General features: G+C 36.7%; 1 protein-coding gene across 5 annotated transcripts in view; it reads left to right on the top strand.

Moving 5' to 3' along the window:
* Positions 1 to 27231, top strand: part of Sec24AB (Protein transport protein Sec24AB) — a 259452-nt gene that overhangs the window by 167652 nt on the left and 64569 nt on the right. Inside the window, exons 1-5 of one of the 5 annotated variants that reach the window (XM_081760243.1) lie at positions 799 to 1161; positions 10207 to 10334; positions 19523 to 20152; positions 22720 to 22863; positions 26487 to 26567. In XM_081760243.1, coding sequence (XP_081616369.1) covers positions 10244 to 10334; positions 19523 to 20152; positions 22720 to 22863; positions 26487 to 26567 — 946 coding nt within the window. In that variant the 5' untranslated portion in view covers positions 799 to 1161; positions 10207 to 10243. Of the gene's footprint in view, positions 1 to 798; positions 1162 to 10206; positions 10335 to 19522; positions 20153 to 22719; positions 22864 to 26486; positions 26568 to 27231 lie in introns of those variants that run through there. The other 4 variants (XM_081760246.1, XM_081760244.1, XM_081760245.1 and 1 more) reach the window with 4 other exon arrangements.

Raw genomic sequence — 27231 nt, forward strand, 5'->3', positions numbered from 1 at the left:
AATAATAATAATAATAATAATAATAATAATAATAATAATAATAATAATAATAATAATAATAATAAACCGATGTATCACGATATCATGGGAAAAGAGTTTAGTAAAGTATGTTATCAGTTGAAAGAGATTGGGAACCACTACCCTAACAGCACTCAGACAATTCTACGTAATCTAATTGTCGACATTACAACGTAGGCCCAACGTTGGCAATTGGTAAGCCAACCCTTACCCATTATTAGGCGGTATGGTAAGGATATATAGTTTCCGACACAGAATTTTCGATATTGACTCAGCATTACAAATGGAAGGAGAGAGAGATAGAGATAGAAAGGCTTCTTTAATTAAAAGGTTTTCTGTATAGGAAAGAAAATGCAAGGAACCGAATGTGCCTATCACATAGGCTATCACTCAGCAATCACACATTACTCACATACTAAACAGGACCTTATGTATATAATGTAGTTTTCATGTAGTATGATTTATCAACTTCTATCTTGTTTTCCTAATCTTACAATATCCATCACAACTTTCGAAAATGCTGTAGAACGAATCTTTGATTCAAACTCCGATGTTTTGACCAGTTTGAGTTACTTGTTTTTAATCTTTCAAGTTTCAACAGTGTTCTTACATGTAGAAAATGTACATTTTAAATTACACGAATTCATCAATCAATTAGATATGCGATTTAAATCGACTAAGATATGTTATACACGTTTTACATCCATCAATATGACAAGGACAGCAAGCAGCACCGAGCAGTAATTCGCAACATGCTGGTGCGGATATGCAATGTCATTTGTAGCAGACAGACGTCTAGAAGACGGAATCGAGTCGCGAACTAACACAGTAGACGCTTACGAAATGTGCGTTCCTTGCGGAGAGTATTTAATTGTTTCTACAACGATTATTCACGACAGTAATTGTTTCAGTTATAGTGAAATAGTCAAATTTTAATGCACTAATATCGAAAATATTCATATAATAAGCGTTCGCAGTGACCGCATAGAATTGTGGGAGTGTTGCCACGTCTCGTACATAGGGCGAGGAAGTAGTTGATGGAGTTGTAAAAGCTAAGGAGTGGAAGAACGCAATATAGTGAGGTGTAGAGCTTGTGTGGATTGTGAATATATATGTTTTATGTTACTTTAGAGGTACTAAAGGGTAAGTAAGGATACCTAGATATGTTTATTAATATACATTGGATGACCTTGTTTTAATTACTTGTAAGAAACATAGAAAAAAACACGGACAGCTGAATAATCTGAATGTTCAGTAGATGCTTCGTAAATGTGCTGAGAGTGAAATTCGGGAAAGTGGTTCACATACAAACTCGTTGAATTTATTGTTCTTACATACATGGATTTATAAGTAAGGTAGAGTGATTTGATTAACTTCAGTATTGACCCCAACATAAATGCGATCGTCAGCTGTTTTTCTGGGCAGCTGTCTAGTTGAATGTCTTCCACGTAATGTACCGAAGGCCATGATGGTTTTACATTTTATAATGAAAATATAAAGATAAGTCGAAATCCTAGCAAGTTCGTCACAAATTTTATTGTAAGAGATAAGGATATATTTTAATTTAAATGTGAAACTGGTAACTAGAAATTGATTTTCCATATAGAGAATCTGGTTTATAAAGAGGAATCCTAGGTTACCCTTATACTTAATACAGTACGTATACCTATAATTCTGGTAACCGATACAAGGTATTTCGAAAGATACGTAAATCGACAAAATTTGCTGGCTTTGGCCAATTGAAGTACCTCATTTAGAAATTCATGTTTACTTCCATCCGTGTTGTTGTGACGAAATATGGCACAAATTACTCGAGCGGACAGTTTTGTCAAATTTTAACATTTTTCTTACATTTTCCGGTTAGGTTAGAGCGCTATATTTCTTTTAACAAAGCATGCACTAAATGAGGAGCTCCATTACTACTTGCAGATTGACTATGCAGTTGAGCTCAGCATAAATACTGTGTGGGCGTATTGCATAAAAAGTACAGTGCATGAAACTAAAACGAGAATCAACTTGTGCTAGGTGAAATCACGAATGTTATCTGAGTTAAGGCAGGAGCGGAGCTGGGTGTGCGTGCGTAGGGACCGGGCGCGTCACTGATCGGGGGTATACGCATAAACGGATAGTGGGAGGGCACATTTACGCGTACAATACTTTCACTATTACTCAAAGTTCATTTCAGTATGCCGTGCACTGGCAGTAATTACTAATATTCACACACTCATTCCTTCACAAAATGACCCGAGTAGGGTAGAGAACAGACTACAATGGGTTAGCTTAATTTAACGTTAGTTCCTATGGGTCCTTCGTACGGGAATGTACTCAAACGTTCTGATTTTGATATGCAAAGCTCTTACTGAACTACTGCCACGCAAAGAATGTTCACCAATGTTTTCCTGGAAAATTAAATTACGAGATAAAGTAGAACGTGAGATGTTAATATAATTTGCATTGGAACATTTATTCTGTTAACCTGCGCCAACTTTTAATGAACAGAGGTACCTGGTCAAATATTGCGTAGGAATTCACTGTTTATGTGTGCTAGGTTGCCATAAAAGATGGTTCGGACGTGAACTGTGCAATACATGATCTATCTGGATTTCTATAAGTAGCACTGCTTTTAAAGGGTATAGTAGAGTAGGGCAAAGTCGTATGGTTGGGTAAGCTTAGGATTAAGGGAGTTTAAACTAATTTTGTTAAAGTGAATCTAGTGTAGTGTCTCGTGTCTATGTAAGGCTACCAACTGGAGCCGGCATTGTAAAGTTCACCCGAAGATTCTGAATGGCGCGGGTACCGTGCGCCGAAGGCACTGGCGGGCCTAGATATTGATGAGTTTGCCAGTTTTGGCTGTATAAAAGTAAACGCTGAAACAATACAGCCTCCACACAAGTTTTTTATTAGTGCAATGTAGTGCCTACACGGGGCATTTATTCCGAAGTTGGGCGTTCGCTTTCGCCAGGTTTTTTTGCTGTTATCTCCTTTCCATATTTTCTGCAATTTGTTATTAGGTTCATTAATCCGTGCTCTTCACAAACTTTTAAAAGATTTTACTCGTTATCAACGCATTGCTTCATAAATGTTAAAACTTAGTTCATTGCCCTTGTACATTCGCCATGTTGATAACATAAATGATTGTTTCTTCCCTACAATGCAACTGTTTAGTTACCTTGCTCCAAGTAGTTCCCTCCGCTTGTATAGTCCCATGTTTATAACTGCTTATATATAACAAATAAACGGATTTTCGAGACTCTTATATATTATCAAACACACAAACGATCAAATTATCCATATCCTTCCTGTAAATTTTAAAAATTTTGCTGCAAACGGACGCCCGCCCAACTTTGGAACTTAACCCCTACACGATGGGGTAACTTTCCGCCGTGGCGGGGCTTATCGACCCCCCCATTTGATTTGATAGTGTGTGTTTTTCTACTTAAGTTTGTTTTCGTCTACTAAGACCGATCATCATGTAGTATGGGGCATTTCGTCAGAAATCTTCAGTTTTCTGTTGGACCTATTTATTATTATTAATGTTTTACTGACATCCTATGCAGCTTCCGTACTTCAAATGTACACTCTTATTTCATGCATTCATTACTTTTAATATAGTTTATTTTGAAGTTGTTGTTGTGTTTACTCGGTATTGTTTGAACTCCAGCCCAGTCGTACGTTTTCGTTTTGTAAAATAAAACCGGTTTCAGTTCTCAGGAGATATGAAATAGTTAGAGTTCAGTTTAATTCGGCAATCTAGAGAACAATGAGTCATTTCCATTAATTTGTATAATAATAATAATAATAAAACCTCACGTTGTACGTAAAAATTCCCGTTAATTAGGGTTAGGGCAGCATATGTCTTATTCACTTAGAAGAAATAAGTACCAAATTCCATTCAGATGTAAATAGGATGGTGTTTAATGACTTGTAAATATCCTAGGATGCCTATTTAACATGGAAAAAGAACTCACGTTGCACTCAGTACTTTCGTATTTCAGTTAAAACTTCATACTCATATATTTCAACCCGTGCTAGGGTCATGGTCACGAACGCTCCTGCCGTAAACTGGAAGAAATTGCTGAGTCATTATGTAGTTTTTGGTCTGCACCAGTTTCTTCCAGTTTACGGTAGAAGTGTCCGTGACCATGACCCCAGCGGAGGTCGTCATTTAGAAGTGTGAAATTTTAACAGGGATACAAAAAGCACTGGGTAAAATTTTACTTTGACTAGGACAGTGACTGGAACCAGTTCTTACATGTTCAGTCACTTGCTGGAACTGTTTGTGGCTTTGGTGCGATGTCTTTTGTGAGATGAGTTGGTAGTAGTTCCTCTTTTTTCCAGTAAGAGTCTTTCCTTAATGTACAGTGACATGGTAGTTTGTTACTGTGATGTCAGCTGTTCGTAGCTCTATGTAGTCGGTGTGTTACTTTATGCGCTGGTTGTCAAATTCACAGAAGCGCGTACTTCAGTTTGTGTTTCATGGCGACTGTCGAGTTAGTAGGGCTAATGAGATAGAAAAAACGTTTAATGCATTCGATGTTATAAATTTGTATTCGTATTTTTTTTAAAATAAGTTTTTATTAGATTCAGACATTAATTATTATCGCTTTGTGGAATTGTGTAGTTTAATTGAGTTAGAGAAAACTTGGGATGGTTGTGATCGAAGGTTGAAGCTATTTCCGACGTATTTCAAGAGTGAACGTTATTTATTTATTTATTTATTTATTTTTGTTTATTATAACAGGAATTACGTGGAAGTTTGATTACTGTGTAAATACCTGTCGCTTGTGATAATTGAGTCTTGAATTTAGCTCCAAGGTGGCATTGCACAGATATAGATAACTTTTTCTGGTTCACAGCAATGTCGGATGGCATTTAGTATCTCCCCCAAATTCATCGACTGCTCACGGGCCGGCACTGTGACTTGCAGTGAGCTGTTGTAAACGACCTGTTTATGCACATACCCACCATCTCTGGTGCGCCTGTTTCCTACGGACGCACGCCTTCGTTGACGCTTTGTCTCCCCTGTTGCGCTCCTACCCTGACTTGGTATATAGCATACGTGCGTTTTACTGGCCACCTAGCACGAGTTGATTCATGTTTTATGCATTGTAGTTTTTTATGACATAGCGATGTCCACACTGCTTGAATACTTATCACAGTTACACATAACAAACCGTAATCACTGCCAAGTGATTTGGATGAGAAAGTAAATAATACACGCAACTTCTTTTCCATGCTGTACTGTAGAAGTATTTGTCAGGGTAACTTAGCATTTTCCGAGAAACCCTTCGTTGTTAGACTTAGGTCGGGAGGCTTTTAAAATTGACCGAACTGACGTGTGTACAGTAAGGAAAATATATGAGTGTATATCATAATTCAATAAATGATATTAATGACAAGGTTACTTACTGTTTCATATTTTTGTGTGCTGTTTTAGTCTTATCCTCCCAGAAAAGCCAATGAGTACCGTACAGTAAATACTGTTTCTCGTGAGATAGAGTAGCAGGGTGGATTGATTTAAATCAGTCTGATTTAAATCACGATTTTAATCAAGATTTAAATCACTTGATTTTTTTAATAAAAATCGTTGATTTAAATCAAATTCCGAAATGAATTAATTTAAAGTGAAAGTAAGTAAAATCCCGTTTCTCTTCTGTTATTCCGATTATGGAAGATAATAATCATAATACAGTGAGACTCAAATGTATGTAAGCACAGCATGAAACGAGTATCATGTGGGAACTATCAGGGAAAATCCCGTTTGAACGGGTTACGGGTGAACCCTGCTTTCTTCTCTTTGTAACACAGGGTTTTAAAATTTCTGTTCCAACGGGGAAATCACCATGGACATTTAAGATGAAAGCTCTTTTATGTTCATGTCTATTTGTTTGTTTCCAGATAATAGGGGCGTATTTAGAGGGTTCGATCCCCTCTCCGAAACAAACAAAAAAAAAAAAAATCTGAATTTAAAATTTTGGGCGAAATTTATGTACTAAATACATAGAAGTTCCTCGGGATCGTAATGCGTTAAAATATCGAATAATACTTTTGATAAAGTGGATACTTGATCCCATTGCAGAACATGCCGCGATCTGCGATGTGATCGCAGAAAATTTGCCGCGCCTGTGCAGGAAAAATTGTAAGAGGAAATAACATAGCCAACAGAAAAGTATAAAAACGTGCCTGCTATGTATAGATGTCTTAAATGCCCGGACAACTCGCATTTGAACTGGTTTTCACGTCACATAAAGCATATTTTTAACAATCACAACTGTTTCTTCTTCTGGAACTGATCATCTTAATTTTTTTTATTTTGGAATTCCTGCAGGGAATTCGTGTTATTATTCAGTTCAAAATCTCTTATCATCGCGAATTGTGTCGAGGAATTTGAAGCTTTAAAATATATAAAACGATAATTATGCCTGTTGTGCTGTATGGTTGTGAAACATGGTCGCTTACGCTGAGGGAAGAACGCAGACTGAAAGTATTTGAGAATAAAATCCTGAAACGAATATTCGGAACCAAAAGGAACGGAAATGAGAAATGGCGAAAACTTCATGATGAGAAACTGCATAATTTATACCATTTACCAAACATTGTTAGGGTCATCAAATCTTTTAGGTTAAGGTGGGCAGGACTGTAGCGAGAATGGAAGAAAGTGGGAACGCTTTCAAAGTTTTAACTGGAGGTCCAATCGGAAAACGACCATTAGGAAGACCTAGTCGCACATGGGAGGGCAATATTAAGATGGATCTCGCAGAAATAAGAATACAAAATAGAAACTGGATTTAGTTGACTAAGGATAGAAGTCAGGAGAGCTTTTGTGAACATGGCATTGAACCTCCGGGTTCCATAGGTCATAGAGTGAGTTAGTTAATTTTAGGCGAAATTTATGTACTTTATATGTATTTCGTGCCGCTAGCTAGTTCCAATTGTTTAAAAATATGCCCCTGCCAAATATCAGTAACTTTCGTGAAAAGAAAAGTGTCATGTTGATATACATTGCTGTACTTTTTCCTTAATGCTTAAGAAACATTGTTTGGGATTGAAATAGGTTAACGATTGGGATTTAATTCAAAATTAAAACCCAATACTTTCACTTAAATGACATTTAATACTAATTCCTAATGTTTCTTCTTCAGTTCGCGACTTGTATCATACAAAGAAAAAGATTTGATTTAAATAAAAAAAATCGATTTAAATCAAAAAATCAACAAAAATGATTTTTTTGAAAAAAAATCATGATTTTTTTCCACCCTGTAGAGTAGTGATAAGGATAAATTATTTTCCTTGTTCCCTTGCATATAGCGTCATTTTCTGAGTGCACATGTAATTTATTTCTATCTTTTTTTGTGTTTTCAATTGTTGCGTTAGTGTACGATATAGCAGGTTTCGATTTTGTAGGGTTATAGAGTTTTCAGAAAACATCTCGGTGGAGAGATTATAAGTACCTGTAATTGTAGAATATTGTGCGGTGAGTTTTCCTTCTTTAAGAACAAACCTAACTTACTTTGCAGTATCTTGCAGCCTTTCAAATTAATGTGCCTGGTCAAAATAAGATCTCTCCAAAGTGAGTTTACTAGGTTGCAGTGAAGGCAAGTCCACAGACGGCATCATTTGTATAACTGGGGACAGAAAGTTGAAACTGAAAATTATTTTCTACTAACCAAACTTAGCTTACCATATTAAATAAAAATAACCCGAAACGTTGATACCTACCTTTTCTGAGCTCTTCGATGTGTGAGGAACAGTTCTATTTTCCATATTTGTTTCGTGGAAATTTTGACGGTCGAACTGATTTGAACACACATTTTAGCCATCATAATCTGTGTTGACATTCTGCTTCTGTCATCTGAGCGTAAGGCTTTCATTACACTAAATACTTTTTGGACAAGTGCATTACTGACTGGTATAACAAGAATATTGCTTTTTGAAAAATGCACTTCGTAATTCCTATCAAGTGGTATTGTAGATTTTAAAACAGAAAACTCGTTGTGCAATTCATATCCATCAAAACTAATTTTAAGCGACTGATCTTGCTGTCAGATCATTAAAAATAACAAGAATGGTTGTTGTTGCCACGTGTGATAATACAAACGCAAAAATGGAAATAGAAGGCCTTTTTTTCTTTCTTTCTTTGTTGCAATAAAAATTCTCTTATAAGGCATGAATGTCCTAGATAAATTAAGATTAAGCATGTTGATTTAGATCGTTGGCCCGTAGACATGTAGAGCGTATTTATGTTCCGGGGCACTCCCGACAATGCCCGGATATCTTGGCAACCTGACTTGAAAGTGGCTATTACGAACATGATACTCAGTAAATTAAGCAAGAAAGCGTTTATCCACGGAGATAAGAGACGCAAGAAGTGCAGGCAATAGAGAAACTAGGGGAAAATGAATTTATTACAGATATATGAAATAATTTTTCTCGTCGTTTGAATAAATATCTGGTATTAATGGTGTCATCTCTTTTTGGGTGTCATACATTCGAGGTTTCCTGTCTAGGTTTGAAAGGAGACAGGTAAAACGTAAGGCAACTTGGCCTGGTACCCTCTTGTATGGGAAGTACACACCTATCAAGACGAGGAAGTAGGGTTGGATTGGATGTAGAAAGAATGAGAGGAAGGGGGGGGGGGACTTACAAGAGAAGTTTCTACATGTGAAAATTGCGGGAAATGTCCAGGAGGAAGACAAAGGATGACAGGATGAAAAGAAAGAGGGTATGGAAAGGAGAACACAATGGAGAAAAGTTTCAGGATGGGCAATGGAATAAAGGAAATTTACTGGAGAGGATTCATGCACTCCCAGAACCGGCAGGATGCTCAAATTAGGAATTTATGATGATAGTGTTAGTTCTACTATAGTTCTTTTGATAAATTGTGAAGAAGCTACGATCGTAGTTTTTGTCAAGTATTTATTTAAAGAGATAAATAGACCGATATTGGTAATAATTAGTACTGAGTTTCGTGCTTGTGTTTATTGCGTCTGCCTAATAGTTAAGTGCAGAACGTATCATTATTAATTATGTTTCAAGATGTTAAAAGAAACCTTGTACTAAAATGTCAAAATCTACAGATGCAGCACTAGAACTTAAAGCCGATTGAGTATGAATTTAATGCAGTGATAGAAAGAAGTAGATGAGGTGAGTTTACACAAACCCGTATGTTTCATTGGAGTGTACTCTTTTAATTTCTCATAATGCTTCATCGTGGTTAGGTGGTACGTACTCGTTTGGTAGGGAGACAGGTTCGATTCTCGGCGGATTTACATATGCAGATCCACGTTACATATCAGCTGTATGTTACATTTCTCTCATGATTTCAGACTTCGACTAGTCAATAACAGCCACACACAAAAAATAAAACTTCTGTACACCGGAACACAGGGTACGGATTCGATATATTTTGGTACACAGAATCCAAATTTCGAAATCCCAGGGCAATTGACCATGTCAATTTTGTTTTATGGGCGAAAAACATACGTGCTATATTAGGTATATTCTTATGCAAAATTCGTTCAAGTTTTTCGCCCATAAAAAAATGACATGGTCGATCGTCTTGGGGTTTCGAAATTTGGATTCTGCGTACCAAAATACATCGAATCCGTACCCTGAAATCCGATGCACAAAACTTTTTTTTGCATCGCTGTATTACGTGTATCCTCCCAATGAAAGGTATCTCAAGTTTTTCGTCCATAGAAAGGAATTCACACGGTCACTTGCCCTGAGTTTTCAAATTTCGATTCTGTGTAACAAAATACATCGAACTCATATCCTGTGGTCAACTGCACATGACTTTTTTTTTTTGTGTGTGTATGGCTTGTATGTATTTTTCCTATGCAAAATCGCTCAATTTTTCGCCCATAAAAAAGTTGACACGGTCGATCGTCTTCCGAGTTTCGAAATTTGGATTCTGCGTAATAAAATACATTGAATCCATACCCTGAAATCCGGTGCACAGGACTTTTATTTATTTTTATTTTTTCTGTGTGTGTGGCTGTGTAATTAATATTCTTCAGGTATCAAGTATTTGATCATAAAGGAAATGTAAATTTTCTTTGACATCTAAACGTTTCTCGGATATCAGAGCATACTTTTAAAATGAAAAGGAACTGCATGTTTAAGCGATAACTTTATATGAGAATATGTGAGAATCCATTTTTTAATGTCTTTTCTCTTTTATTTCAGAAGGCGATACTAGAAACAATTGAGTGAATACTGAAGAATGGAAGCACCAGAAACACACAAATTAGGAAATCCAATGTTACAACAGCCACCAGCTCCAGTTAGATTTCCAAGTGCAGCTGGACCACCAGGTTAGTTTCGTCACGGTTTAGAGTTCATTGGGCACGCTGGGTCAGTAGCAGAGCGCTTACCTCTGGTGTATGGTCCTAGGTTCGCTATCCGGCCAAATAAATTTTTGTGTACATCATGTCTGTGGGTTTTCTCGGGGTACTCATGTTTCGTCCTACATTCTCATTCCACCAATTTTTCCATCATTTTTCACTTGCCTTAATCATCTGTCTCCGTTAGACTGTAGGACATAATCGTGGGACGTTAAACTGAACTGGAAATAGGGAGAATAGGAAAAAATGTAAAAATAAAATTGCAGTGAAAACGTAAAAGGTTTTTAAGTTTACGTGGAAATAAAGTTCTACAGTAGTTTCAGAGTTTAACGGGAAAAATCTTAAGATGAGACAGGTATATATCAGTAGATCCCATTAAGCTGAACAGAATGATATGAATGTAAATCCTCATGTGTAATTTTCGAGAAAATAGAGGAAAGCTTTTTTTTTTTCTCTGTTCATTCATTTAAAGATACATTGAGTGCTCACTGAATTGCGACCACCCGTCCACCCACGAAGGTATGGCGAGCAGCCGAGCTGATAACATGATCAGTCCGACTGGGAGTATTGCAGAGAAAGAACACACTCGAGGCTACATATTGGCAGACAGAACACTGTTACAGTAGGATGTGGGCAGATTTATTTGCATTCCAAAAGTTCGTGATTGTGGGTACCCGAGCAAGAGGTGCGTCAGTAACCCAGACACTTGTCGGTTGCGCTCGATCCACTGTAATGGATGTGTACAAGGACTGGCAAGAATATGGGGTAACGGCCTACAAGAAACAGAACAGCAGGGACGTACAGAGGGTGACACCGCGGGGCGAACGTCACGCCAAACGGCTCGTGACAGCCAAACGAACCATCAGTGTCCGGAAATTACGTTATCAGTTTAATACTGGATGCACAACATCCATATCCCACGCAAGTATGCAGCGTACACTGGCACGCATGAAGATCCACTCCTCATGACTCGTTACAGCCGACTTCGTTGCGCTTGGCCACAGGAGCATTATTTGGTCCGCGAATGTTTGGAAAAGGGTGTGTATCCTATAAATCAAAAGGCTGTGTTGGTCCGATAAGTAACTGTACTACACAACTCCTACTGGCGCATCCGTATTTAGCGCCAACAGCACGAAGCTATGGACCACTCATGCATTGTGTGTACTGTACAGGCAGGTGAGGGCGACTATATAGTTTGGGGGATGCTTCGGTTGACATTGACTGGGACCTTGACATGCATGGACCATAGTGTGACATCCGTTGTATATCTGCAGTTGTTAAGAAATTACATACACTCAATTAATGCAACATTTTACTCATACAGAGATGGCATTTTCTAGGACGACGGCACACGGTGCCACCAGCCAAGACTACATGCTTGGCTTGAAGAACATTCCATGGAACTGCAACATATGAATTGGTTCGCTAACTCTAATTGGATCGTAATCCTATAGAACATTTATTGGATGTTGTGGAACAAGTTCTTAGCGCCATGACTCCTGCATTGACATGTGTGGATGCCATTAGGAGTATATGGTGTCAGATCCCGTGGAAACATATCAACTTGCAGAATCCAGGTCGTCCTTCGAGCAAAAGATGGTCCGACAAATTATTCGATGGGTGGTCGCAATTCAGTGAGCAGTCAGTGCGGATGCTGTACAAGAATCACATCACCTAGACTGAAACTCATATATACTCTCATTTAGCTATCAGGGTAAATTCGCATGTGTAGTTTTCGAGTAAATGAAGAAAAACTGATTTTTATGGTACTAAATGCGTCTTGTTGGTCAATAATAATTGTTACTTTTGATTCCCCAGGAACAAATTGTTCATTTATTTATCAAGGTTCCCATCCGTCCTCGAAATCCTGGAAAACCTGGAAATGTCCTTGAAAATGTATTTCTGTCCTTGAAATTTACAGAAATATCGAATGGCAGATTTCTCATAATTATAATGAAGATTTTAATTGATTGTTATTCCTGTTTTTGTACTGAATTATAATTTGTCATTATCCTGCATATGTGGATGGTTGGTGGGCTTTTGGCTGGGAGAACTTCTCTCTTCTTCTTTCATCCACCAGTCTTTCAACCCGTTCTTATGTAGAAAGGATGAAAATATATGTGCTGGATGTGAGTTGATTGGGTGGCTATGAGGGGAGTTAAGAGGGAAAAAAAAGAACGTAATGCTCCACTTTATGTATTTAATTATTGTGTATTATTACTGTACTTGCATTAATATTCACTGCATGAGCTACTGTACTTTTCATTTCACTGTTGTGAGTTTTGAACCCACAGTTGCAATTCTGTTATATCTTCCTGTGTCGAAGTCTTGGAATATTGTTGATTTGTCCTGAAAAATTTTGGGGAAACAGACTGGGAACCCAGATTTATGTATGTTTTTTGTAACTGAACTCTTCTTCTTTTGTAAGTTTAACTTCCCACGTTATCCACCGATCCCGGGGGGAAGGGGGAATTGAGAGAAGACCATGAGGTCTGCTGGCGTCAAATTAGGTGAATATGAAGGTGTTCAGTTTCTGTGACTTTTCTTTTTTGCCAAAAATTGCATAATTAATATTAGATGCAGCAATTAAAGGAGTAAGTACAAATTATTAAAACCGCCCTCTGCTTAAGCAATAATATAGAAGCCTAAAAGCCATACGAAGAATTTGTTTTTATATCACAAAATTCACATAAATCTAGGTTGAATTTCGATCTAGTGACAAAAGCAAGCACTCTGCCCTCGAAATTTTAGGTTAAAGAAACTGCAGAGGTAGGTAACTAAAAGAAAGTAAGTGCAACATAGTACCCAAAGCACGATTTTGCAGCGATGTCTGATAATAGGTTTCAGGAATGATGGTTGGGCTTGCTAGAATAATTTTGTGAACCTTTTCAATTTGTCATTTCCTCCCCCCCCCCTTTTTTTTTTTCGTGTAAATGAGTGGCAAGCGTGCTAGTTAGCTTGTCAAATTCAATACGGGTAAATCGCAATATTAGAAGTAGCTTGGAAATGTGAAAAAATATGAATTAATGGATATATATTTTTGTTTAAACTACTAAGCTAATCACCGACCGTTCTAGTAAAATATTTTTCACACATGTACGTAGTCCTCTAGTTTCACAAGGTTGACTTAACCTCCTGAGACCTGAGAATGTATTTGTCGAGAACTTTTGATGAAATTTTGTATATTGGGTAACAATAGACCCAATAGTACATATTTGGAAACAATTTCGTCATACTGTTTTCCTATTGGTCGGTAATGAGGCGTATTGTATGCAGTACTTTGGGTCTCAAATAGATATGTATTGCATGCAATACACAAGCAAAATTGTATATTTCCCTTCGTAATATAAGCATAAAATATGTAAATCATTAAACCTGAAATTTACTGCACTTTGTTTTATTTTCTGAGAAATTATTCAATCAATGTACGATAGCATATTTATTAATATTTTTGACAATATCTTCGTAAAACTAGAAACATTTAGTAAATATTAGAAAACTTTCTGCACTGCTACAAAAAAGCACTTCTTCACTTCTGGAATTCCTGGGTACAACTTCAAATGTTTAGTAGACATTAAAATCTACTCTCTGCGCAACTTCACTTTTGAAACTTTTAGACAAAACTACAAATATTTAGGGAATATTTCAAAACAAACTTTCTCTACACTACTTCATAACATCACTCTCTTAGTTTCAGATTTTCTAGATAAAACTACAAATGTCAAGAAACAAGTTATATCTTGTTTTGAGTTTGAAATTTTAAAATAATACCGTAATATTACTGCACATTTTCGGGTTTCATGGAGAGTGGAATCCTCTAAAGCAATTCCGGCCTGGAACAATGCACAAAAAAACATTTCAGTCCACACATCAAAACCTTGAATGCTTGTCGCACCCAGGATTACGGCACCTCGGAACCGTTTCGCAATTTTTGAAGTGAATGGCTTCAAGCATATGCTTCCCTTTGCTGTGTTTTTTTACGTATGGGAGGAAGGGAATGAACCATTCTTCTTTTTTTCCCGACAGTCATCTCATCATCGCTCGAGGCTGAACCATCAGAACGAAACTGAGACTGAATTATAAGCTCTTCTCCAAGGTTAAATTTGAAGTCAAATAATTGTAACTTTCTAACATCCCGATCACTAATGCCGTGAGCAGCTACCGCTTCTCTCGATTCGAACCACGAATTCACCACACTCATATCAATAAGGTGCATAATAGCACGAATTGTTCATTTCTTTGTTCGAGCAGCAGTTGGAAAGAAATTAATCATTCGATCACATAGATCGGCAGCGACCATGTTCTTGTTGTACTCTTGAACAGCCTTAGGAATAGAGACGGAAATGTGCTTTTGTTCGGATTTGGACCGTCTTTCGCATGTTCCCATTGGATTATTTCCAAGGACTGTAGATGCCACTAAAATAGGTTTTCTATCAAACCATTCCATAACCACATTGCTGTCTGAAGTTATCACTTGAAGACAGGTTCCTCTTTCATTTTTTTCTTTTGAGATGGCTTAGGTAGAAGCTTCTTCACTTTAGCTGGAATCCTGTTAGCCTTAATCGTTCCTGTACTTTTGAAATCAATCTCGGAAAGTGTCTGTAGTAGAGCCAGAAAAGTGAAATACCTGTCAAAATACAAGTAATGGCCGGGATTGAAAGGTTTTATCAATTCTAGCACTGCATTACCACCGATAACAAACTTCGGTACTGGGTTTCTGAAAGTTGTCTTTCCCTGGTAAGCCAAGAAATTAATCACTTTTCCTGAAGGAGTAGAGATGACAATCAACTTTATCCCGAAAAGATTTGGTTTTCCTGGCACGTACTGTTTAAATTGAAGTGCACCTTGAAATGGAATCATTTGTTCTTCTATCGAGAGATCGGCAGAAGTGTGCAGTTCGAGACATCTCTTCTTGATCATATCTAATAGCGGTCTTACTTTCCACAAGTGATCCTTCTCTCTTTCTTCTTTAGTTACATCGTCATTCAGTAACTTTAGCCTGCTACGTATGAAAAAATAACGATCTTTGTCATGGCTGTTGCTATAACTGGAACCCGAGTTTTCTGTGTCCAGTACATTCTTATTCGTGGATACTGCAAAAGAAAAGAGAAAACACTATAAAATTCAGAATACAAAGTGTTCGATTTTGTAGTGTTAGCTAAACTACTGACAAATGAGCAGAGAGAAAGTGAATCTCATTGGTGCTGGTCAATCATAAATCCAGGAATTCATAATCGTGCCCGTCTTTCAAGAGAATAATACTAACTTTAACAAGTGTAAGGGTAAATAAATAAATAAATAAAGTTGTATATAAAAGAGTTCTCTTTTTGATACTCAAAAGTAGTCAAAATTGCTCATTATCTTTATTCGAATTGTTGAAGGTTAACGACTCAACGATAGAAACTTACTGTTAAGACCACTCTTCCCTGCTGTGTGAGAGACAGCATTGTTGCGTTCTAAACTATTCTACAGGGCTCAGGACTGTTTTATTATAACTTCAAAGGACAGATTTTCCTTTCGATTGTTTTACATCATTAGCTACTGTTATAAAAGAAAATGAAATGTAGCTATTCTTGTCTTGAACTATTATATTATTTAGATACCAAAATGCCCAGTTTCTGTTGGTATCCAAACGAAGGCTTGTAAATTACATGAATTTTCCCCAGCAATCCATTACAACGTCGACACCAAAGTTGCAAAACTCTTAGCAGGCCAAACCTAATAGAGAACCAATGTATTGCATGCAATACATCAAGAATTACCCCTAATTATCTTGACTAATTTTCAATAAATAAACATGATACTATTTGTGCTTTACTATTCAACATTCCCATTTATAATTCTGCTAACAAAAAAAAATAATTTTAACCTAAAAATGTCAAAAATTTAGAAATTACCTGGATCAGATGCGTCCATGGCGCCAAATTGTCTTCTTCCCGCTTTCAGCAGACAATAGAACCACCTATAGGTAAAAACAAAAACCAGCTGCCCTTTCAGCAGTAATTTCGACACTTCCCGAACACAATAACCGAGATCCGGGCACGTTCGTAAATATTCGTAGCCATGACGGGCGTTCGAAAAATGTATTGTATGCAATACGCAGGGTTTCAGGAGGTTAAGTAAAGAAAGGTTTTTTTAATCGGACAAAGAAATAAATGAAAGGAAATGAATCGTCCCAGGGTTATGCCGGTTAGGCTAAAGTAAACGGTGATTATGAGAAATGAATGAAATAGTGGAATGATGAAAGTGGGAGGAAACGGGAGAACCCCGAGAAAACCCACGAGCACGGTGTTTGTCCATCACAAAGTCCACACGGCGCGAGCTGGGATCGAACCAGGGACCCCAAGCATCGAAGGTGAACGCTCTACCACTGAGCCACCGCGCCTCCCTCATTCGACAAAGAGTAGGGAGTTTTTCAAAATGTAAGTGATGTGTTTTATGAACATAACTGTACCTATAAGGGATAGAAATAAAATGTGTAACAGTTATTATATATAATAAATAGAGGAAATAACAGTTTTCATATCATTAATAATAATATTGTTAGTGTATTTACCGATAGATGATATAGGATGCATATTTAATATTTAAAAGACAAAGAACATCTTACCTTATACCTTTGTGGGATGTTTTTAATACAAATTTTCGGTTTTTCTCTCCTCTTGAGTGTTACTTTGGCTACAGTGCTAAAAGTGACATACTAGTGGGAATTTTTCTTTTTGTATAAAATATCACACCATTTTTCTTCCTCTTCATTTTTCTTGTATTTTTTGCTAAAAGTGTGACATATTGATGCAAATTTCTTTTTGTATAAAATCTCATACCTTTTTCATCATCATGCCATCATGCTATTTTTCTTAACTTTGTATGCTGGGCTCTGAAGTGCGGGCTTTCTCGAGAATGATGGGCTTTTTTTTTTTCAACCTTTTAAAAAGATTGTATCTCAAAATCTAGAAAAGCTAAAATAATACAACATGCACCATTGAAGAGTTTAGAGCTTTCTCTTTATTCTTGTATATTATAATATTCTATATTCTAATCACAAAACCGTTACAAATCACAAATGACATTTGCACGTAGTGCAAGGAAAATGAATGCAAATATGAGAATTATTATCTCAAGATAACATATATGATATTTCTGTTGCTACATAGTCTGGTAGGTTCTCACAGTCATCCAATAACTCTCCTTTAAACAAATCTATTATTGTCGCTCAATTCAAGCATTTAAACTGAAGCGTATTGAATCGTCCGATAGGCTCTTTTTCGCCATTTTGACGGTCAATCAATAAGACATGGTTTTTGAACCCTGACGGTAACAGGCTATTAATTAGGTTCTTCACTTCATCTATTGACGAAATTCCAAACTACGAAACCCAAGGGATATTTCAAAACTGCTAACTCCGTATAATAAAGGAGCAAAACAATTCAAATACATTTTGAATCATATCACGTATAAATACGGAATTAGCACTCAAAGTGTTAAAGAACTGATCTTGAAGATAAAACGTATTGTGCGTATGAACCGGTCAGGAATGTAATAGTAAATAAATTTGTAATGTAAAAAAGAATGCTATTGTATTAGAAGTATGAGACTTTACAGAAGATCATCCATCAACATGACACACTTTTAGCGGTGCGGCCGAAGAAGACACGTTGAACAAGAATCGACAAAAACGTTGAAGTGACGTAGGTTGTGTTAAAATAAAATTTCTTCAAGAATGTAAAGTAAATTGCGTTTTATTGTCTAAACATTGTTAGTAATATATGACAGTTACGCCATTATTTCTTATAATAGAGAATCATACATTTCTAAACGTAGTTGTGTAGCTTTATTACAGTAACATTATTTATAACAGTATGTAATCTTCGCTAATGTAATTGAAGATAATAATTAGGGATACCAAGATTGAGCCATGTGAATAAGAATTATAAGATGAAACTTTCAACATTTTTTTTTTTTTTTTTTTTAATATTACAAGTATTTTCTCACCAACTACGAAAAAAATTCTTTGTATGCAAAAGTATATATTCATCGTAGTATACTCTCAACACAAAATATGAATTATCTACGTTTAGTAAGTTTCAGTGGAATTATACACAGTTGAAAAGTGAGAAATACATATTGTATTGAATTTTCTGTTATTTGTATATTAACTTGAGCATAATTCATATCAGAAATTGCTCGTACGCATAATTTGTGATATTTCATGCTGACTAATAAATACTTCAGTGCTTGATTGTATAATTCTACCCTTGTAATACAGAGGGTATTCAATAGAAGCTTCTTGCTATCAATGAAATTTATATGCTTGTGCATTTTATACAAGTTACTATAATTCAAGAACAAAACATATAGGTCTGTGTATCAAGTTCATATTAGAACTGGCGCCTAGGTGAGAAAAAGAAAAAAAAAAAAACTTTTTCGAACAGTTGTTACTTATTGCTAGGTTGCAGTTTAGAACACTGTATTTAGGGTTGAGTGTAACTTCTGAAAGTGGCAACTGTGCTTGCAAAATGTATGCTGTATATCCCAGTATGCCAAGTGTTGCCAATTTAATCATGAACAATATCAAATAGGGGACGATATAGTAGAGATAAGTTATTAGTGTCTGAGTTATAAATGTCCCGTTGGGGGGACAGTTCAGATTCCATGTTTCACATCTTACACTCTCTGCGCAGAAAGCTCTTCCATAATTTTCAGTCTATTGCACAGAACCTAAAGCAGTTTTTAAATAGATGCTACCGACAATCTTCGATACATTGTTTAGAACACAGACTTTCTCCATGTAGGGTTTTTCGTAGTAAATATGGTCATGTCAGTTTTGCATTTCCTCAAATGCCAAATTTTGAGTCCTTTTTTACGAATTCTTGGATGAAATAACACTTGGAACTTTAAAACTATATGTAATTAGGAATTCATGTTGCGCACTGATTCAGTGCTCAGTATTTTTCGTTAGAAGACGATACATGTGGTTATGAAATGTGATTTCATAACCACATATATGATGAAGAGAGCAATGGCTCTTGAAATACTTAATGAACTACACATTACAGGTGAGTAACTTATTTTGCAAGTGTATGTTCAAATTTGTACTGTATAGTACAGTTGCGTGAGTTCTATATTGTGTAAATAATTCAATATATTTATTGTTTCAGGTCCTCGAATGGGAAGTATGCCTCCTGGTGCAAATGCTGGATTTCCACCACAAGCTCCAAGGCATCCTCCAATCCCAAACGGCCAGCCACCAATGATGAATTCAGGGCCTATGCCACAATTCAACAGTTACATGGGTCAAGGACCTCAGTTTCCACCTCCAGGCGTTCCACCACATTCTTCACATAGTGCACCAGGATCTCCGTGGGGCAGACAGAGTCCTGGACAGCAGGTTCCTACATCGTTGCCTCAGCAGCCTCCTGTTTCGTCGGTTGCACAGACGCCTGGTTTCCACGGGGCTCCGTTTCAGGCTGGTCCTTTCCCCCCTAGACCCCCACGGCCAGGCATGCAACCTTCCCCAACGCCAATGCAACAAATGCAACCGCCGCCTCGAGGCCCTCCTTCAACGCAAAACTCACCAGCACATGGCCCCAGTGGGTCTCCGGCCATGAGGAATCCTAACCCCTTCGCTCCTCCCGCGTTTAGACCACCCTCAACGTCAGCAGCCAATGTTCCCGTTTCTCAGTATCAGAACCAGTCCAGTGGTTATATGAATGGACCACAACATACTCCTACGCCACCTCCCTATAGTCAAGGGGATACAGCGCAACAGGAGAAGATGGTGAATTCAGGTAATTATTTTTAGTTATAGATACGGATAGGTAGAGCAAGACTACGAGATGGAAATACAGTGAACCTCTGAATAGCAGAATCGATGGGATATGATTATATTATTTAAATGAGAGGTGTTCTAAAATTTATTTACTCACAGCCCATGCGGTAATTTTTTGTAGTATACAGTAAATGCGCTACTTATAAGGGGAAATATAGGTAAATATCGAAATACTGTATCCAGTGTTCGAATTACTGGATGGATTCGAAACAAGGTGAGAGAAGAAATATTCCTCCTCGAAATTCTATAATATAACAGACGTTTATTCCTTTATTCTTAAAGCTGCAGAGGAAAATACATGCCTGAAGAGAAGAAGTTAATTGGTCAGGGAAGGGAGAAAGTTCAGCATAGAATACCCATACACTAGCCTAGCCTTTACGAAATGAAGAGTAGCTACCAAAAACCAGTTTATTGTCGACAGGGAAAAGAATAATTCTAGTCCAGTTGCCCTTGTTTATCAAATCATTGACGTATGACAGACATTTTACGGGGAATGAATTCTCTGTCTGTTGCACTGTATCGCAGATTTATTTTCAAATTTCATAAATTAAATTATCTGCTAAATAAGTATGAACCGAGTATAATTCCTGTCCGTTATGAAGAGGTTACTAAAACTTAGGGGGGGGGGGGAGTTCGTATTATGGGAGTAATCCATTAAGGAAAGTTTCACTGTAGTGGTTAAAGATGAATTTTAATAAAATTTCATATGTCTTATTTCAAAACTAGGTAATGAATGCTTAATTCTATTATTTTAATGGGATGTAGTGAACTAGGACTTGTTTTCAGTTGCTAAGGTCAAGAATACAGTTTGATAGTCCGTTCAGTCTTAAAACTTCCAATGCCTAGGAAATTCTATAAATGTAGGCAGTGTTTTTGACAGAACATTTAATTTGAGATTTGTAGCCAGTGAATAAAAGAAATATGCCTCAGGTTAACTATGTTAATTTTAGTGGCTAAATTTGAATTTCAGAGAAATCTTTTCGATAGTATAAATATCAAGTAGTCTTACAAAGAAAAGAACTTTATTCGAAATAAGTTAAACTAGAATATCAACATTAGATGCTTCTAGTGTAACACGATGACTAGTATAAAATCAAATAGCTTAAATTTACGAGAGCAGATCGGAAAGTAACACAGGTTTATATATATATATATATATGTACCAAAACCAAACAAGGCAATAATGAACTTATACCTTTGACCTACTTTTCTACATAGTCATCCAGTTTCTCAGCACATTTCTTCCAGCGTGGTATCAGTTTCAAGATGCCCTGTTCGTAGAAGTCCGTTTGGTTGGAGTATAGCCATGTGCGGACTACTGATTTCACTTCGGCATCTGTCGCAAAGTATTGGCTGGCCAGGAATTTCTTCATGGAACCAAAGAGGTAGAAGTCCGACTGTACGGAGGATGCTCGAGCATCTCCCACCCAAATTTGTTGTTCCTCACGGACAGGAACAGCAAGCAACGTGTGGACGGGCATTATCATGAAGAAGTTTGACACCGTGAGCATTAATGTTGCGGCGTTTGTCAGGAAGGGCACGACGCAACTTAACCAAAGTTTTAATGTAGGCTGCAGCATTTACAGTGGTCCCGTGTTCAGCAAAGTCCACCAATAACACCCAAACATGTTCCAGAACACTGTCACAAGCACTTTCCTCGCAGATTGAGTCATCTTAAATGTTTTTCATACTAGGGAACCAGCATGTTTCCACTCCATCGAGGCCTGCTTGGTTTTGGGCGTGTGGTAATACACCCACGACTCATTACCAGTGACGATTCCTTTCAGAAAGTAATACCCTTCTGTGGCGTAACGCGTTGGGTGATCCAAGCTTGTCATCATTTGCTGGCCCTTGTTATTGTCTGTCAGGTTCTTAAGCACCAGCGAGCACTAACTTTACGGAATTGCAACGTGTCATGAACAATGGTCGTACACCACATCATAGGAAATGTTGAACTTCTGCGGTAAGGTTCGCAGGTGCACACGCCGATCGTTGAAAATTGCTGCCTCGATGGCGCGGATATTCTGTAGTGTTGAAGCTGTTACCGGCTGTCCGAAGCGTGGCGCAGCACTAAGGTTCTCGTGGCCTTCTTCAAAGAATTCACACACCACGCATGTCCCTGTGAATTTCACTCGGTTTATGCCCTTTGGCCCACAAAAATCTAACCACAGCTCGCTGCTTTTCACACGTGGACGACAGTAACATGCGCACCATGTTTGTTTCGTAGTTCATTCTTCTCTCGCTAGAGCTGCACAGGAGAACAAAATCTGGAGCGCAAACTTCAGACTCTCTGGTCGTGCAGTTTCACCGTTCTAGCTGCAATATCTGGGGAGAATATAAACTTTCCGATCTGCCCTCGTTTTTCATGGTTTCACTTCCTATATAGTTCGTTGCTCATTATGACTTACTTAACAGTTTAAATGACTGCAAATCTTGTGAAGAAGTGTACATGTTTGACTGTAACTTTCCATAAGTATTTTTGATATTTTCTTTCTTGCTCATGTATAAATATCTGCTTGTGTACAGTTCCTCAAGTGAATGAACCTACTCCTCCACCAGTAAGTCAACCATATACACAGAACTCAATGGGAAGTATCCCTGTTACCTCTAACGGTGTGATGCCGCTTCCAAGATATCCACGACCACCAGCACCTCAAGGTCAAGGCAGAGGTAAGAACATGCAAAGTTTCAGTTTATGAAGTTCTTTATGACATTTGTTTTCTGATTCATGTGTTATTCCGCTTTGTTTCAAGGAGCAAGAAAGAAGAAAGGATGAGATGTGTTATACAGTGAACTACAGTATGTCGTCTTTCGGAAGTTAAACATATTCCGTGTTAAGAAATTCGAAATATAGAAAATGCAGAAACAACGGATTCTATTTTTAGAACAAATCAGACAATCGTAAACAATGATTAATATTACTTTGTTAAAAGTATAAACTTATAAATATTAAGTTAATGATACTAATAATAGTGTGTACTAATAATAGCGCAAATAATACGCATTTGTTCACATAAGGCATTACTCACCAGAAATAATCACCGCAGACGACAGTATCTTGTATTGAAACATTGCTGCAGAGCAAACCATCACACTTCAAGCTATGAGCATTCTCTGGCGAGAGACTTCTCTCCATGGCTTTCAGTTTTATTACGGCCACACATCGTAGAGAAAATATGTAGTAGAAAAGTGAAGCGGTTCGCACTTTTAAAATTACTAATTTGTCAGGTTTTAGGCCTGTTGGAACCACTGTGGAATGGTTCAAAACAATACACATGTGAACAGGTCATGAAAATTGGTTTCACTCTCACACCATGCATTGTAAAGGTAAATATTTCAGTAGAGCTCATTATGTGGATTCTAAAAGGCCATTTGCAAAACTTTCTGAATGATCCCTGTAAAACATGGATTTTATTATTATCTAGATTTAATTCGTGTCGAAAAACTTTACTGATGTAAATTAACATTCTATGCCTTTTCTATACAAAATGCTGTGTATAGTTATATATTTTATACAATCTAAGTAGCGATCACGTACCGGAAGCAATAAATCCATTTTTTGTTTTCTTTGTTTTGCACTTGGATTTATTCCCTATGTTGTACTTCTGACATTGCAGCACCATACCAATTAGCAAACTTATTCATCAAAGTAACTAATATATATATGTATGGTATGCTTAGTACATAAATATCTATTTGTTGGCAAATTAAATGTGGGCAAAGTAAACGGGAGTAATGTAGTAACAAAGATTGATTCTTGATATGTTTAAAAATGGTGAGATAGGATGTAATACTCGTTTGATTTATTTGTAAATAGATTGTTGAATGTTGAAAGTATATTGTTAAAGCCTCCGTGTCTTTTCTTGTATTTATCATCTGGAAAATATATTTCTTAATATATACCTAACAGTTTGCTAGATTCTTTCTAACTCGTTGTTGTGAATTGTGTTTCATAGTTAATTGGGTTAATTTATGTGTTTGTTTGTGGTGGCTTGTTCATTTACTGTAAGTTTATAAATAAAATGCTAAGAGTAACTTAACTTCTGTAAGTTAGTGATTCTCAACCGACAGTTTGTAATCATCTAAGGGTGCAATAAATATTCATTTGGAAATAGTACTTTCGTGGAATAAGGGCAAAATCTTCATCTGCTAGAGTAGCTGTAACTCGAACTCCGACATCATGTTTTCCGGGAACTTGCTCTAATAATTGAGCCATCAGCAACATATTAAAATTCATTGTACTCACCAAATTGTCCAAGTAGCAATCCTAAGATGCAGTCTAGTTTATATCTTTTAAGAAATAAACTAGAAATACAACGGGTAGTAACAAATACAAATTAAAATAAAAGTGATACGCGAATACATAAAACATTTGAGATAATGATAGAGATAGAGTAAATTTTTAAATCATCAGCATAAAGTAATGACTGCGAGTATTTGACGGCAGATGGTAAGTCGTTAATAAAAAATTAAAATGACATACCTAGATGTGATTCTTGTGGGACGCTGGATGATGCAGTATAATGGGAAGACTGTATACGATTGAAAATAATATTTCCGATTGAGTAAATATGAAGACAGCAGTTTTAACAAATTATCAGATAAATCAAAGGAATTTAACTTGGCTAATAAAAGAGAATGATCTAGTTTATCAAATGCCTTAGAAATAACCTGCTGTGGATTCAAATGAAAAAAATTTTTGGATTCCCGTATTTTGTTTGTTTCATCATCCAGTATTACGTACCTATCATCATTAGAGGCATGAAACTCGTCTCTGGCAATTTTGTTCAGAATGACTTTTTGTTTCTCACCTGCATATGAAGGTTTTTGTCGTCCTTTTGACCCCGAGTTCCAGTAGCCACTTCCTCATAACATCACGACTCACCTTCATGCACGTGCAGCACTTGAAATGGTAAATTCGTCGCTAGCATCCATCAGAGACACAATCTTCTCTGATTTTTTTCATCATAATTTTTGTTTCCCTCCCTTTTGTCTCTCTTTTATTATTATTTATTTGTTGAAATCCCATCTTTGATCCTTCTTAATGTTCTGTACACAGTTGCACGACTCAATCCTTTTTGGAAGTGCTTCACGACTTCAGCGTCAGTGTGTTCGGCATTCCTCAGTACGAAATCTCGAACACGAGTCCGATTGACTTCCACTTTCAACGGCTGCATGTTTCCCACTGACTGTCTTCTCCGCTGACATTGCCTGTAATCGCATAACAGTGGGCGTAATGTATGAAACAATGCAAACAGCAGTGTGCTTGGATGAGTGTGTCATGAGTAATATGCGTTCAAAATGCCGTAGTGTCTTATTTGAATCCACAGCAGGTTAACATCAACCACGCGATTGGAATTTAATGATTCTAATAGAACTTTTGTTGGAATAATATTGTTGGTCAAAGTGCACAGAAGATAAAATCTTGTAAAGCTCGTTGTTTATCATGCGTGTGTTAGTGTACTGAGGATGCTAAACAACATAGATTTTGCTTGCAGAAGATACGTGTTCAACATTTCTCATGAAAATTGTCTGCTTTGTTCACGAAGAAAGTAGGTGTAAAAGGGGAAATTTTCGGATTTGTACTGACCAAAATATTGAAATTCAGAGGAGTGGTTCTTTAATTCATTTTGATAGATGAATATCTTCGATACTTAGTGTTGTCAAATTAAACTCTAACAAAGATGATTAGGTAAAATATGTACCTATATTGGATAGCTACAAATTACACAAAATAAGCACTGTGGTTAGCAACACTGATGTATAATAGTTCTCTACTATCATTATGGCTTAAATATACTTGTATCTGAATTGTACTTTTGATTATAATTAAAAAAAAAAAAAACTATTATCTTCTCACACTCGTCAAAATTCTTATTTCGTGAGCAACGCTCACGAGTTTCAACTGAGATGTTAATGACACACTCTTTTTAACAAAAAATATAAACAAGTTCTTTGTTTCGGTTTGCAGTTGCTGCCTTAGTCAGATTATTAAATTAATAAATAAATAAAAAAAAAGCGTAAAGAAAATTAACAGGAAATTTCATGAATTGACGTGACGTGAAGTTGTAGGTAGCTTGCTAATAGATAACAGGTTGAGAATCAGTATTTGGTTGTGATCTATATAATGCTTTATTTTTAATTTTGCTATACTAACAATTGACATTTAGTTTACTGCTTTATAGGTCAAAGCATGTTTTTTGTTTTTTCATCTTCTTTCTTTGTAATGCACATCATGTTGCATGAATGCAGTAGGAGCATGTATTTTAGTAACAGCATGTCCATTATTGCAGCTATGGAATTCTTGCTTCCCCCTCCGGGCAATTATCACGAATGTTCAGGATTATCTAACACAGCTACACCAGTTTCCTCTGGTATGTAAATCTGTGTAGCGTACCGCTAATTTCTATTCTTCCTTTAGTTAGTAGAAAATATTGTAGAGTATTGTGTGCATGTAGTTGTTTGTGTACAGTTGAGTATAAAGTAGAAACATTTCTCAACGTTGGAAAAGATTTGGGTCTCGAGTATGGTATGTCGTAGAAAAGAAGTGGATGAGAAGGTAAATAAATAGAGTTTTCAAGTTTCTTCGTAGTATAACACGTGTGTAAAGCACAAATTTATATTGTTCTGTTTTGTTGTGAAGTTTTGTATTGTTTCTTCACCTGAGCAAATAAATTGGTTACACCAATAATTGTTAAAAATATAGTCTTGTTCAGTGTCAGATAGTACAGGGTGTTCAAAATTCTGGAATCAAATTAATTTCCATCAACAGCAGCTACCATTCTGATGAGGTGTTGTAGGGGTAACAGCATTTCCTGAATTGTTTTAAGAGTAACTGGAATAACTTCGGAAAAAAACAAATCCTATAAAACTCAGTTTGATTCAAGACTTTGTGACACCCAATAGTTGAAATACAGTAAACTATCTATTTAATGGACGGAATTTGACTAATGTAGCAACTATAGAAGAAAGAAATTACTTGAGGAAAAAATTTCGACCAGATTTTCAAAAGACACGGCAACAGATGCGATTGTAACA

Source organism: Thermobia domestica, chromosome 5 (assembly GCF_964235325.1).
Source record: "Thermobia domestica chromosome 5, izTheDome1.hap1.1, whole genome shotgun sequence".
Classification (NCBI taxonomy): Eukaryota; Metazoa; Arthropoda; class Insecta; order Zygentoma; family Lepismatidae; genus Thermobia; species Thermobia domestica.